The sequence below is a fragment of the Grampus griseus genome (genome assembly GCF_964374135.1).
Source record: "Grampus griseus genome assembly, chromosome: 3".
Classification (NCBI taxonomy): domain Eukaryota; kingdom Metazoa; phylum Chordata; class Mammalia; order Artiodactyla; family Delphinidae; genus Grampus; species Grampus griseus.
In genome coordinates, this window is record NC_139019.1 from 152,599,729 (window position 1) to 152,612,982 (window position 13,254).

The following is a 13,254-nucleotide window of genomic DNA, read 5'->3' on the forward strand; positions in this document are numbered from 1 at the left end:
AAAATATTAGGCTGTGGGGCTTCCCTGGTGGCACAGTGGTTGAGAGTCCGCCTGCCGATGCAGGGGACATGCGTTCGTGCCCCGGTCTGGGAAGATTCCACATGCCGCAGAGTGGCTGGGCCCGTAAGCCATGGCTGCTGAGCCTGCGCGTCCGGAGCCTGTGCTCCGCAATGGGAGAGGCCACAACAGTGAGAGGCCCGCGTAACGCAAAAAAAAGGCTGTGGACGGCCCTCTGTCTTCAGTCATAAAGCTGAGAGGAACCAGAACAATCACTACTATCCCTGGCAAGGAAGATGGGGCAGGAAACTGGTGGAGAAACCAAATAAAGACAGCAAATTTACCAAAAACCCACTATATGCCAGGCACACTAGTAGGTGTTTCACATAATTCATCCAACTATCAATACTTCCCCCACCCCACGTAGAGCCCCAAGCTCTGTCTGCAGGAAAGTAGAGGAGTAAGCAGAGAGTGGGACAGTTCCAGTGAGGACTCCCTGCTCCAAACTTGTCCGTAAGGCCTAAAATGTCACATTCTCAGAAAGGGTAATTTAGGTACGCTAACACTATTAGGAAGATTAAGTGGAAGCTGTCATTTAGTGGCTGTTTCCCTTGCTTCCTATCTTATCTAACCCATAAGAGGATAAAGGACCCCCTACTTTCCTATGGGTTTGTCCAAACCTATCCAGCTCAGGCTAAGCCCACCCTTCTCTGGGGACAGCGACATGCAGGATCCCCAGGGATCAGGGATCGAACCCATGCCCTCTGCAATGGAAGCACAGAGTCTTAACCACTGGATCACCAGGGAAGTCCCTGAACTAATTTTTAAAACAGATTTCCTCATAAAAAATAAACTGTGACAGTCATTCAGGATACAGCAGACATCTTTGGATGGAGGTCTGAGACATTTGGATCAGGGCTACAAGACATACAGTGCCAAGAAAATAAGGACTTCCAATTATATCAGAAAACACACTTATATCTATAATATTTTAAAGAGTCCTCAAGACCCAGAGTGTAAATCCAACTGAGCAGCATCACACAGGATCACTGACACTTGGCCTAACGGATTAAAGAGAACTTGAAAGGCTTGTCCTAAATGGATAACAATGCAAGTCTCAGTCTACTTTGCCCTCCTGACAGTGTCAGCCTCTCAACAAGTTCAATGAGAAAAACCTGGATCTGGTGGTATAAGTCTGCATTAGGTTTCTGAGAAAACTCAGAAACAAGCCTGAATCAAGTATTTGGGGCTGTGAGTTGCTCCACCGCACCCCTGTAATGAAGAACAAGCTTAAAAGCAAATATTATATAGCTGAAAGATGTCTGACAGAGATGAATACCAAAGCTTCCTGTTTAAGCACAAACTATCAGCGTTCAGTCTGGGAGATATCAGTAGGAGCTACTCTATACTCTTTACCTTTTGATTCTGACTGGAAGAAGGTCATCTATTCCTAGAGCTCAATGGGGATTCAGTTTCTCAAACTCATTTATTTCTGGACCTCAGTGCTGAGTGCATTGTTGACTCAGTAACTAATACCAGTTGGGTAAGGTGTTTGGCGAGATAGACAAAATAGTCTCTCCCTTCTCTGGTCACCAAAGGCCCAGCCCTAGAATTCTTTCAGTCACTGGAACTCTCCACTAAAAATCAAACTAAAGAGCTATGTCAAGGTAAAACTGCATCTAAAATCCTAGACCTACAGTGCTCTTCTATTAAAGGAGTTGACCAGATTTATGTCTTCAACTTTCATTGTATTTAAAAGACTACAATGCTATTCATAAAAACCCTTTAAAATGATGACAAAATCTTTGACCTAGTAATACCACTACTGGGAATTCCACAGATCAAAGTTCTTAAGTACTTACTATGTTGTGCTGAACACTTAAAATATCTCCTTCCACCTCACAAAAACCAAATAAGGTCATTTCTACTGTTTGACAGACACATGAAGGGAAGCCTGGAAACTAGCACAGGCTCACAGACTAGTAATTGACAGAGGTGGGACTCAATCTCAGACTGATTGGACTCCAGAGCCCATCTTTTTTTACTATCACCCAAACTAAAAATACATCCTTAGAAAATAACCCCAAAATACAGCAATAATTTTAGGCATAAAAAGCTCACTGTCATATAAGTATAACATGGCAACTTGAAGCATTCTAAACACACAACAATTAAATAAATGGAGGCAATCTGGATTACAGAATATTATATAAGCATTAAAAATATTTTTACACATAACTTATAGTGACATGGAGAAATTTTTATGCTGTAAGTAGAAAAAAACAAAACAGAATTTTACATACAGTCAGATCTCAACTATGTAAAAAACATACCTGCACATAGAAAGATCTAAATTTACTGATAAATAAAAAAAGGCAAATTGCAGAATTACACACATGTGGCATGGTCTCATTTATGTAAATAATTCCTGACTCATTTCAAGTACTCAATAAATGTAAGCCATTATTATTATTCATACTACAATGAACAGGTACTACTTTACAATCAGAAAAATCAACAAATTTATTTAAATTTTAAGTTTAGGTACTTCCTTATTTAATTAATAAGAAGTGTATAACTTCAGAAAAATTAAATAACATGTGCCTTTCTTTCCTGGAAATCTTAATGTATAAAACACCTCACAATAATACAATTTCAGATTAAATATCTCTAAGTTATGGGAACCAAGTAGCACTGAGAAAAATGTTGCAACACTTCTAAATCATCTAAGTTATGGTTACATTCAACATGTTAGACCACAGAGTTGTGCAGATTCTATTATATTTAGAGTTTAGAGTCATAAACAGAAAGGCAAGATCAGGGGTGGTATTTCAAGGGCTGTGATGAACAAGCAGATTCTCTTGCCCAATATGTCACACTGCACGAAAACCAAGGCCTTTTGTGTACTCTTCGAGAGAGAACCAACACCTCCAGGGTGATGCAGCAGAGACATGTAGGACATTAATGGTAATTAGTGATTTTTTTTTTTTTTTTCAGTACGCAGGCCTCTCACTGCTGTGGCCTCCCCCGCTGCGGAGCAGAGGCTCCGGACGCGCAGGCTCAGCGGCCATGGCTCACGGGCCCAGCCGCTCCGTGGCCTGTGGGATCCTCCCGAACCAGGGCACGAACCCACGTCCCCTGCATCAGCAGGCGGACCCCCAACCACTGCACCACCAGGGAAGCCCGAAATTAGTGATATTTTTCAGCTGTTAACTATCTTTAGGTAGAATTCACACACACACACACACACACACACACACACACACACACACACACACACGGGATTTATTCTGAATGAAAAACGGGCAACTCTAAAACTTAGTTCCTCAAGTTCCATAGGAGTTTCAGTATTTGAATATATAAATTGAAATTCAAGGTCTATGGGATAACAATGATCTCTGGCCTGCCTATAGCAAAGAATAAGTGTGAAACATTGAAAGATGAAAGATTTTTCCCTTCCCCTTGTCCTGAGGTATGTGCAACAAAATAGTATAAAGTAATAACGAACGTGAAAAGCACTAGATAATTAGCTAGATTAAAAAAAAAAACAAACTTTAGCATTGAAGAGGAGTTGTCTGTTGCACTGTACCATATAGGATTACAAAACCACCACACAGTTGAAGAAAGGAATCTGGCTTTACCTGTATCTTGACCCATCAGCCCATTGCAGTACATGGCATGTCGCTCGATCTTTGTGGGTGGGAAGCCTTGGTCACATAGTGGGCAGGATACCTGGGTACTAGATGAGAAGGTAGTAGTAGGTATTTCCTTCTCAGCATCTTCCCTGTTATCAACCTGAAGAACCTGAAGAACATGACAAATGGCAATTGTACTAGCTTTACTTTATAAAGTATCTTTTCCCAAAAAGAACTGCAAGACTCCATCCTATATTCCACTTACTTTCAATGAGGTGATACCAATCAGTTTGCCAAATTCAGGACAGCAGATTGGGAGATACACTAATATAGTTAATATTTATTTATTATACTGAATAATACTTATTCAGTGCCTGCCTACTATGTGCTAAGCACTCTGTATGTGATACTCATTTAAACCTCATGATAATCTTACAAAGGTACAAACACACTCTTTTTACACTTGAGAAAAGTGTTGTCCAAAACAGTAAAGTAACTTGCCCAAAGTTACAGAATAAATAAGTGGCAGAGCTGAAATTCAAACCAAGGACTATTTGGCTCCAAAACCTGACAGCATTCCTCTCTATCACACTGCAAGGTGCTGTCCTCGTTGGGTCAGTATGCTGTGTCTTCGGTGTTTCAGTTTGTATTATCAACAGCATCTTAAAGACACTTTTTCAGGGACTTCCCTGGTAGCACAGTGGTTAAGAATCCGCCTGCCAGTGCAGGGGACACGGGTTTGAGCCCTGGTCCAGGAAGATCCTACATGCCACAGAGCAACTAAGCCCGTGAGCCACAACTACTGAGCCCACGTGCCACAGCTACTGAAGCCTGCAAGCCTAGAGCCTGTGCTCCGCAACAAGAGAAGCCACCGCAATGAGAAGCCCGCACACCACAATGAAGAGTAGCCCCTGCTCGCCGCAACTTAGAGAAAGCCCATGCCCAGCAACTAAGACCCAATGCAGCCAAAAGTAAATAAAATAAATAAATAATTTTTTTAAAAAGAGACACTTTTTCAATCTCACAAAAGAACTGTAAAGGCAGTCAAAAGGTACAAACTCCTAACTGTAACATAAATAAGTACTAGGGCTGTAATGTACAGTGTGATAATATAATTAACACTGCTGTATGTTATATTAGAAAGCTGAGAGTAAATCCTAAAGAGTTCTCATCACAAGGAAAAAAATTTTTTCTATTTCTTTAATTTTGTATCTAAATGAGATTATGGATGTTCACTAAGCTTACTGTGAAAATCATTTGACTATGCATGTAAGTCAAATCATTATGCTGTACCCCTTAAACTTACACAGTGCTGTATGTAAATTATATCTCAATAAAACTGAAAGACAAAAAAGAATTAATTACACACATACACACACAAAGAACTGTGATCACTGTAAGTGACTTCAGATATCAAGAGTTAGGGGGAAAAAAAAAGAGCTCTAAGCAAAAGCAACACAACTAAAATAAGTTAAGAACCTAGGTCTCAGCTTATACCAGTAAAACAAAACCAATTCTTGTGTTTTATTTGTGACTTTGGGGTTGAAAGAGGAAACACAACTAAGATCCAAATATTTAAGAAGGCCTGAAGAAATCATTAAGACAATTCTGACAAAGTCATTCTTACTCCCTTCTCAGTGTTTTGTAGTCATCATTTTTCCTACAGTTCCCAGTCTCTCAGAGACAGTTTTATTTTACCTTTACAGGTCAGAGTCAAGAACTCTGCAGTGATTAATCCTATAGTATGTGTGAGCACTGCAGCACTACTGCCTAACACTTGATTCAAAGAACAGCATGTCCTATCCAATCAATGTGAAACTGTCCTGCATAGTCACTGCTTCCATTTAAGAGCAAGGAGCACCTGGGCTGTCATTATGCCTTACTATGGGAAAAAAATAAACCCTCTTCTGATACAAGAACAAAATAGGACCAAAACTGCAGTAGGTAGATAATTTAAGCTCTGAGCCAACTGGGGTGGTTTTTTTTCTTTTAGTCTCTAAGTTCAGGCCATCCCTAAAATTTACCACCTGTGAATGTAATCCAGCAGAGAGGGAAACAGGTCATCTAAATAAATACCAAGTAAAACGATTTCTACAACTGCCAGAAAACGTTGTTTTCAACACATACCTGCCTTTTACTTTAAAAGGAAGGAGAAAAAGAAAGATGAGAAAGGAACTAAGAGTGGTTGAGTTCCTATACTATGCCAGGCTTGGCCAAGCACTTTCCATAACTATCCTTCACAACAACCCAATTGGCACAGGTATCACTAGCTCCAGTATTATAGAAGAGGAGATTGAGGCTTGGAAAGGCAAAGTAACCTGCTGATCACAAAGTGAGTAACTGGACAAGCTGTAAGTAGTGGAAGCATCTCTGCAGAGACCCAGTCCCTAGAGGAAGCCCTCTAACTTCTTTTAATGGAAACTTCTAAGACTATTTAGAGTATCCACAGACATCAGCAAACAGCAACACCAAAAAGAGGACATTCAGGGCTTCCCTGGTGGCACAGTGGTTGAGAGTCCGCCTGCCGATGCAGGGGACATAGGTTCGTGCCCCGGTCCGGGAAGATCCCACATGCCGCGGAGCGGCTGGGCCCGTGAGCCATGGCTGCCGAGCCTGCGCGTCCGGAGCCTGTGCTCCGTAACGGGAGAGGCCACAACAGTGAGAGGCCCGCGTATCGCAAAAAAAAAAAAAAAAAAAAAAAGAGGACATTCAATGTGCAAAAGACCATACAATTCCATCCATTTGATGTGAAGTGCTACAGACATATATAACTTCTAAATAGGGTTCATGCTCTTTGCCCCAAACAAAGAAGTTTCCTTTGCAGTCACGGACGGGTAAGAAATCAGCCTCAATTAACTAAGGGCTTGCAGGGCTTCCTATGCATGTTAGGATAACTACGTTAATAACACTCTGTTCCCCCATCCCCATTTAGAAGGTTCTGGTCCCTCCCTAGGAAAAGAACCGGAGGCCATTTTGACATTATCTAGCAGGATCTATCCTCAGTGGCTCTGATGCAGGGAGCGTCCTCATCTTTCCTAACACCACTGGCATTAGGGAATCTTGGTCTGTCAGCTGTGACAGATCAGGTTCCAGGGAACCAAACAGTGTGCATGATTCATGAAAGCAGAATTTCTACCCAGTTACCTGCAGTGCAGAAACTAGGAAGGGGATCTAACTTCCACTGTAAACACTGTTCTCAAAAAAAACCTAGAGTATAAAAAGGAATAACAGAACAAAGCTTTTTTAAATTGCTCAGGATAAAATAGTATAAACATATGTAACCAAAAATTTTATTTTCACAGAAAAACTAGTTTAATTCTCAGGCTGCTTTTCACACCAACAAATTTTAAAGATTTTGAATTTTTTAAAAGAGTTCTTGGCATTTAAGTTGTTTTGTCAGACTCAATATGAAAAAATATACACTGAATCTTAATCAGAAGTATAAACTTGTGTCAATCAGCTTTATGGTTAATGTCAGATATGTGAAGTTAGGAAAGATAATAGTGCAAATAGAGATTTGCCTATTTTATCATGCTGCTATCCTGATTTTGCATTTCTGATCATGTCTCAAAATTAGGGCTGAAAGTTAGGTCGTAATATAAACGTAGTGACTTTTTCCAAGATTGTTCATCTCTGTTACTTATCAGTATATAATGGAAAATACTCCAGGACTTTGGAGACAAATCTGTTTTCAAATCCTGGTTCTACCATTATTAGCAGTTTGAATTTGAGCAAATTGAGCAAACATCCTAAACCTCCATTTCCCCATCTGTACCGGAAATAATAAAGCATATTAAAATACTGAAGAATTGGTAACTACTGTTATATTTAGAAACAGTGAACTCATTTTTAAGAATCTGAGATAAAAGCCTAACCCTCTGTAACCTAAATCTTTTCATCCAACGTCAATATTGCATCAGAGAGAGGACTACCAGTAGAAAGAAAACACTGACAAAAATTATAAGTAATATTCACCTCCTTATCTGCCATTATTCTTACTTCATCCACGGTCTCTCTGCTACCTGGAAAGTCTTCTTTTTCAAGGTCAAAAGTTTCAGGGGAACTTAGCTGTGTCTCTGTAATTTAAAAAATTAAAACTTCATTAATTTTCATTTTGTATTTTCATAGTTAAAGAAAACAAACACCTGTTTCCTTAAGCTTAGGGTATGATAATTCCGCAGTGGAAATACAGATCAAGTTTGTTTCTTCTTAAAGCTTTACTGAGGCATAATTTACATATAACAGAATTCACCAATTTTCAGTATAGAGTATGGTGAGTTTTGACAAATATTTACAATGTATACATGGTATCATTTATACCACATCACCACCACCACAATCAAGATGTAAAATATTTCTAACAACCCCAAAAGTTCTCATGTACCCCTCTGCAGTCAATCCTCCTCCTACTTGGCTCTCTGCAATGACCAACCTACTTTATGTTCCTAGAGTTCTGCCTTTTCTAGAATGTCATATAAATGAAATAACACAGTGTGTCATCTTTCATGTCTGACTTCTTTCATTTAGCATAATGTGTTTGAGAAGCATCCATGTTGTTACATATATCAGTAGTTCATTCCTTTTTACTGCTGAGTAGTATTCCATTGTATGGATATATTATAATTTGTTTATCCATTCATCAGTTAATCCATGTGGCTTCTTTCCAGCATAGTTCTGGTTTTAAAGTATATTTATTTTGACAGAAAACAAAACACTGCCGATGCTAATTCTGAGGTTAAAGGGATGATTAGAGAAGACAAAAATTGGGAGCAGAAATAAAAATACATTCTCAACAAAGATATGCCTTTCTTTAATTATTCTTTAAGCAGCATTTATTCATTCAACATTAATGCAATAAATATTTATGGAAGAAGTTCCAGGTACTGTACAGGCTACTAGCAATATGGAGATGTAAGATGAGGTCTCTCATGGTCTCATTCAGGGGTCAGCAAACTATAGCTCATGGGCCAAATAGAGCCAGTTGCCTGTTTTTGGAAATAAAGTTTTATTGGAACACAGCCACATTCATTCTTCTTTATACTGTCTATGGTTACTTTTGAGTTAAAATAGCAGAGCTGAGTAGTTTCAACAGACTGTATGGCCCACAAAGCCTAAAATATTTATTATCTAGTTTTTTATAGAAAAATTTTGCCGACTTCTGGTCTAGACACCCATCACTTGATATAACAAAAGAACACTAACAATATTTCAAAAAATGACAATAAATCTAGAAATTTATCTGAGAACACAATCCAGAAAGTTCTGTTATCCACACTATACACACTATACATCCAACTGGTATTATATATCTATGCTTCACAAATACAATGAGTGGAAAATGCTGGGCAAATAGTATACCTGAAAGGTACTGAGGTATCTTCTCAATCATCAAAGAATGATTATATACATTTCTAGTGTCAACTGTATTTTAATACATCATAATATTTTGAAAACTGGATGCACACACAGATTTTACCACCTTGTTGGAAAAAGACTTAGAGTGCATAAACCTCAAAATCTTCTTTGTCAAGCCTCCCTGAGAGATATAACCAAAAAAGACATTTAGTCTGTTAGAAAATAAGAGTTGTTCACCGCTTGTACTACTGTAACAATAAAAAGTCTTTAATTAAGCTTTCTCTGGCTGAAATGTTCAACTATAGAGACAAATTAAGAGGACATTAGTTTCATAGAAGTAAATAATACTAGCATCACGCACAACATGGGCATAAGGCTCTAATCCTGCTTCTTCACTAATATGATGTTATAATTTTGAATAACAGACCCCTGGAACTGCCAGAAATATGAGACAAAACAAAATAGGTAAGATGGACATCTATACTCAATCTGTGTTTTACCCATTTAGGACAAATTTTTATACACAGCTTCTAAATTATATATTTTATTTTTTATTGACATATACTTGATTTACAATGTTTTGTTAATTTCTGCTGTACAGCAAAGTGATTCAGTTATACATACATATACATTCTTTTTTACATTCTTTTCCATTATGGTTTATCACAGGATATTGAATTTAGCTCCATGTGCCATACAATAGGACCCTGTTGTTTATCCATTCTATGTATAATAGTTTGCATCTGCTAACCCAAACCTCCTGCTCAATCCCTCCCCCACCCCCTTCCCCCTTGGCAGCCACAGGACTGTCCTCTATGTGTGTGAGTCTGTTTCTGTTTCGTAGGTAGCTTCATTTGCATCATACTTTAGATTCCACATATAAATGATATCATATAGTATTTATCTTTTTCTAACTTACTTCACTTAGTATGATAATCTCTAGTTCCATCCATGTCGCTGCAGATGGCATTACTTCATTCTTTTTTGTGGCTGAGTAGTATTCCATTGTACATATGTACCACATCTTCTCTCTCCAGTCATCTGTTGATGGACATTTAAGTTGCTTCCATGTCTTGGCTACTATGAACAGTGTTGCCATAAACACAGGAGTGCACGCATCTTTTTGAATTATAGTTTTGTCTGGATATATGCCTAAAAGTGGGATTGCTGGATCATATGGTAATTCTAATTTTTAGTTTTTTGAGGAAACTCCATACTGTTTTCCATCATGACTGCACCAACTTACATTACCAGCAACAGTGTAGGAGGATTCCCTTTTCTCCGCACCCTCTCCAGCATTTGTTATTTGTAGACTTTTTAATGATGGCCATTCTGACCAGTGTGAGATGGTACCTCATTGTAGTCTTGATTTGCATTTCTCTAATAATTAGCAATGTTGAGCATCTTTTCATGTGCCTATTGGCCATCTGTATTTCTTCTTTGGAGATATGTCTATTTAGGTCTTCTGCCCATTTTTCGATTGGGTTGTTTGTTTTCTTTGTTGTTGAGTTGTATGAGCTGTTTGTATATTTTGGAAATTAAGTCCTTGTTGGTTGTATTGTTTGCAAATATTTTCTCCCATTCCATTGGCTGTCTTTTTTGTTTGTTTATGGTTTCCTTTACTGTGCAAGAGCTTGTAAGTTTGATTAGGTCCCATTTGTTTAGTTTTGGTTTTATTTCTATTGCCTTGGGAGACTGACCTAATAAAGCATTGGTACAATTTATGTCAGAGAATGTTTCGCCTATGATCTCTTCTAGGAGTTTTATGGTATCATGTCTTATGTTTAAGTCTTTAAGCCACTAAATTAAAGGGACTGAGGAGTCTGACTCCATGGAGAAGCAGTTACACCTTCTTAGCAAAAGGAACAGTAATGTTAGGGAAACCTTTTGTGATCTCATTTAGAAGTGGTTTATATCAGCAAACAGTTGGACTTAATTAGCAGGCTAATGACAGCAAGTCACAATCACAAAAATTATCTAACCGCAGTGATGAAGGGCTTACTTTTCATTAACTTTTCTCTCATTAGGGATTTCAATTGTATTTGCAGGTTCCTCCTGCAAGATCCCAGGGTGATGTCACATGCCATCATCCTAAACTTACTGGGTGACTTCCCAGCAGGATGGCATAAGTCAGCAGTCCCAGATGGAGAGGGAGTAATGCTATCCTTTCACAAAAGCAACACAGCATTCCTGACAGCTCCTGCCAAAATCATAGCAATTGGTAGAGGGGTCTCTTGGTGAGTATCATTAGGCAGCAATCTAAATAAATTTCAAATGAATTAAGAAACCACTTTCAATAAAAACAACAGTTAAACTTTAAAAGTAAGTACAGAAAGACCTTTACAATATGCTGCCAATTGTTTAAAAATAGTTACAGGACTTTCCTAGACTAATGTGTAAACTAAATGAGTCTCTGTAGAAAAAAAAAAACTTGAAAGAAACCAAAACAAGAAAACTACGAGTCTCTCTGACCCCGACAGGTTATACGCAACCTAAGGGAAAATTAGATATGACTTATGGTAACATTTGTCCAACACTTGCTGCCCAAAGAGTTTAAACATTAAGAGGAAGTTCCTTAATCTCATATGAATAAGGTTACTGATAATATATTAGGCCCCACTTTTAAGAAAAGCCAAAAATATATATAGAAGCTAAAACAGATTCCTTAGAAAGTAGTGGTTCATAATCACAAAATAATTCTTCATATTATACAATGATTCAACTCAAGAGTTCTCTTAGATAATGGATATTTTAGTTCATTTTAAATTATTTTGTGTATCAAAACCTATTCATGTGCAACTTTCAATGAACATCTCTCTCATACCTTAAACAAAGTATTGATACATGTGTCTTCTCATCACCACTGTTAACAAAAAGCAAAGTATGATACTTAACCAGGTTAAGTATCTGTTCTGAGATTAAAAATAAGTCAGTGATAGAACTGTGCACAAAATTCAATTTCTGGACTCCCTACGCAATAGACCCCATGAATGGCAATGTAAAACTAACTAGTAAAAGCCTCAGGGTAAAAAACTGCTTAATGACAGGCAGATCTGAGGACAACCCACTTTGAGAACTCATAAACCAAAACATAAAGTCCTCTTGGCTCTCAATGTAGAGTTAAATGCTATTCCTAATGCTTTGCTGCCATCTCTGATGAGGCTAGTATGCAAACAAACAAACAAAAGAGCCATGTTAATTTTAAACTAAACTATCTCTAAGAAGAGAAAAGGTGAGAAGCAGAGCCAATGTCCATCAAAAATGTGTGTGTGTGTGTGTGTGTGTATATATATGTATGAGTGTGGAGAGACACACACACAAATCAATCACACGTAAACCTCCTGAGAGTGGGTTGGAAAAGTCAGAAAAATTAAAAGGCACAAAAAGGTAGATAGCTAGGGATCAGAAATTAGTAAAATCACAGTGGGGTACTTACCAGGACACACAGTGATTTCCTCTGCAGAACTCTCTGGCATAAGGACTGAGCTTCTCTTACTGTTCAAAGCAGCAATGCTGAAAAAAGAACCAAACTCCCAGTGAATTCCCAGTAAAATAAATCAGAACATGGGGCCAAAAGCAATGGTCATTCACAAAGCCACAGGTAATCTGATACCTGCTGTCCAATACCACAAAAGCACAACAGGGAAGCAAGGAATCAGTAGTGAAAACTCCAAGCCAAAAACAGGGAAAATAAATATGCTTACAACTTTGGTTCCAGTGAAATCACTGAATGAAAAGAACCCCTTTTGAAGTCTTCACAAAGGAAGGCTGAAGGGTAAGGACTATCAGACAAAAAAATCCACTCTAATATAAGGATGTCAAAAGTGTTTTATAGCCTCCATCTCAGACTTCTGAAAGCTAGAGATCTGTAAACTCATAAGAGAAGATATGAAGATTCTTCTGACAACACAATAGCTTTCCCCTCACCTTGCAGTTAAATTTCCTCTTTTATCTCAAGATATGGCTCTCCAAGCAACAAAACAAGATACAATTCCAAACTGCCCTACAACAAAAATCTGCCCAACCGGGGCTTCCCTTGTGGTGCAGTGGTTGAGAATCTGCCTGCCAATGCAGGGGACACGGGTTTGAGCCCTGGTCTGGGAAGATCCCACATGCTGTGGAGCAACTGGGCCCGTGAGCCACAACTACTGAGCCTGCGCATCTGGAGCCTGTGCTCCCAACAAGGGAGGCTGCGACAGTGAGAGGTCCGTACACCGCGATGAAGAGTGGCCCCCGCACCGCGATGAAGAGTGGCCCCCGCACCGTC

General features: G+C 38.7%; 1 protein-coding gene across 1 annotated transcript in view; it reads right to left on the bottom strand.

The window, feature by feature from the left end:
* Window positions 1-13,254, bottom strand: part of UIMC1 (ubiquitin interaction motif containing 1) — a 136,177-nt gene that overhangs the window by 36,979 nt on the left and 85,944 nt on the right. The window contains 3 exon segments of the mRNA XM_082651868.1: window positions 3,639-3,801; window positions 7,608-7,708; window positions 12,424-12,500. Of these exon segments, the coding sequence (XP_082507994.1) occupies window positions 3,639-3,801; window positions 7,608-7,708; window positions 12,424-12,500 (341 nt within the window).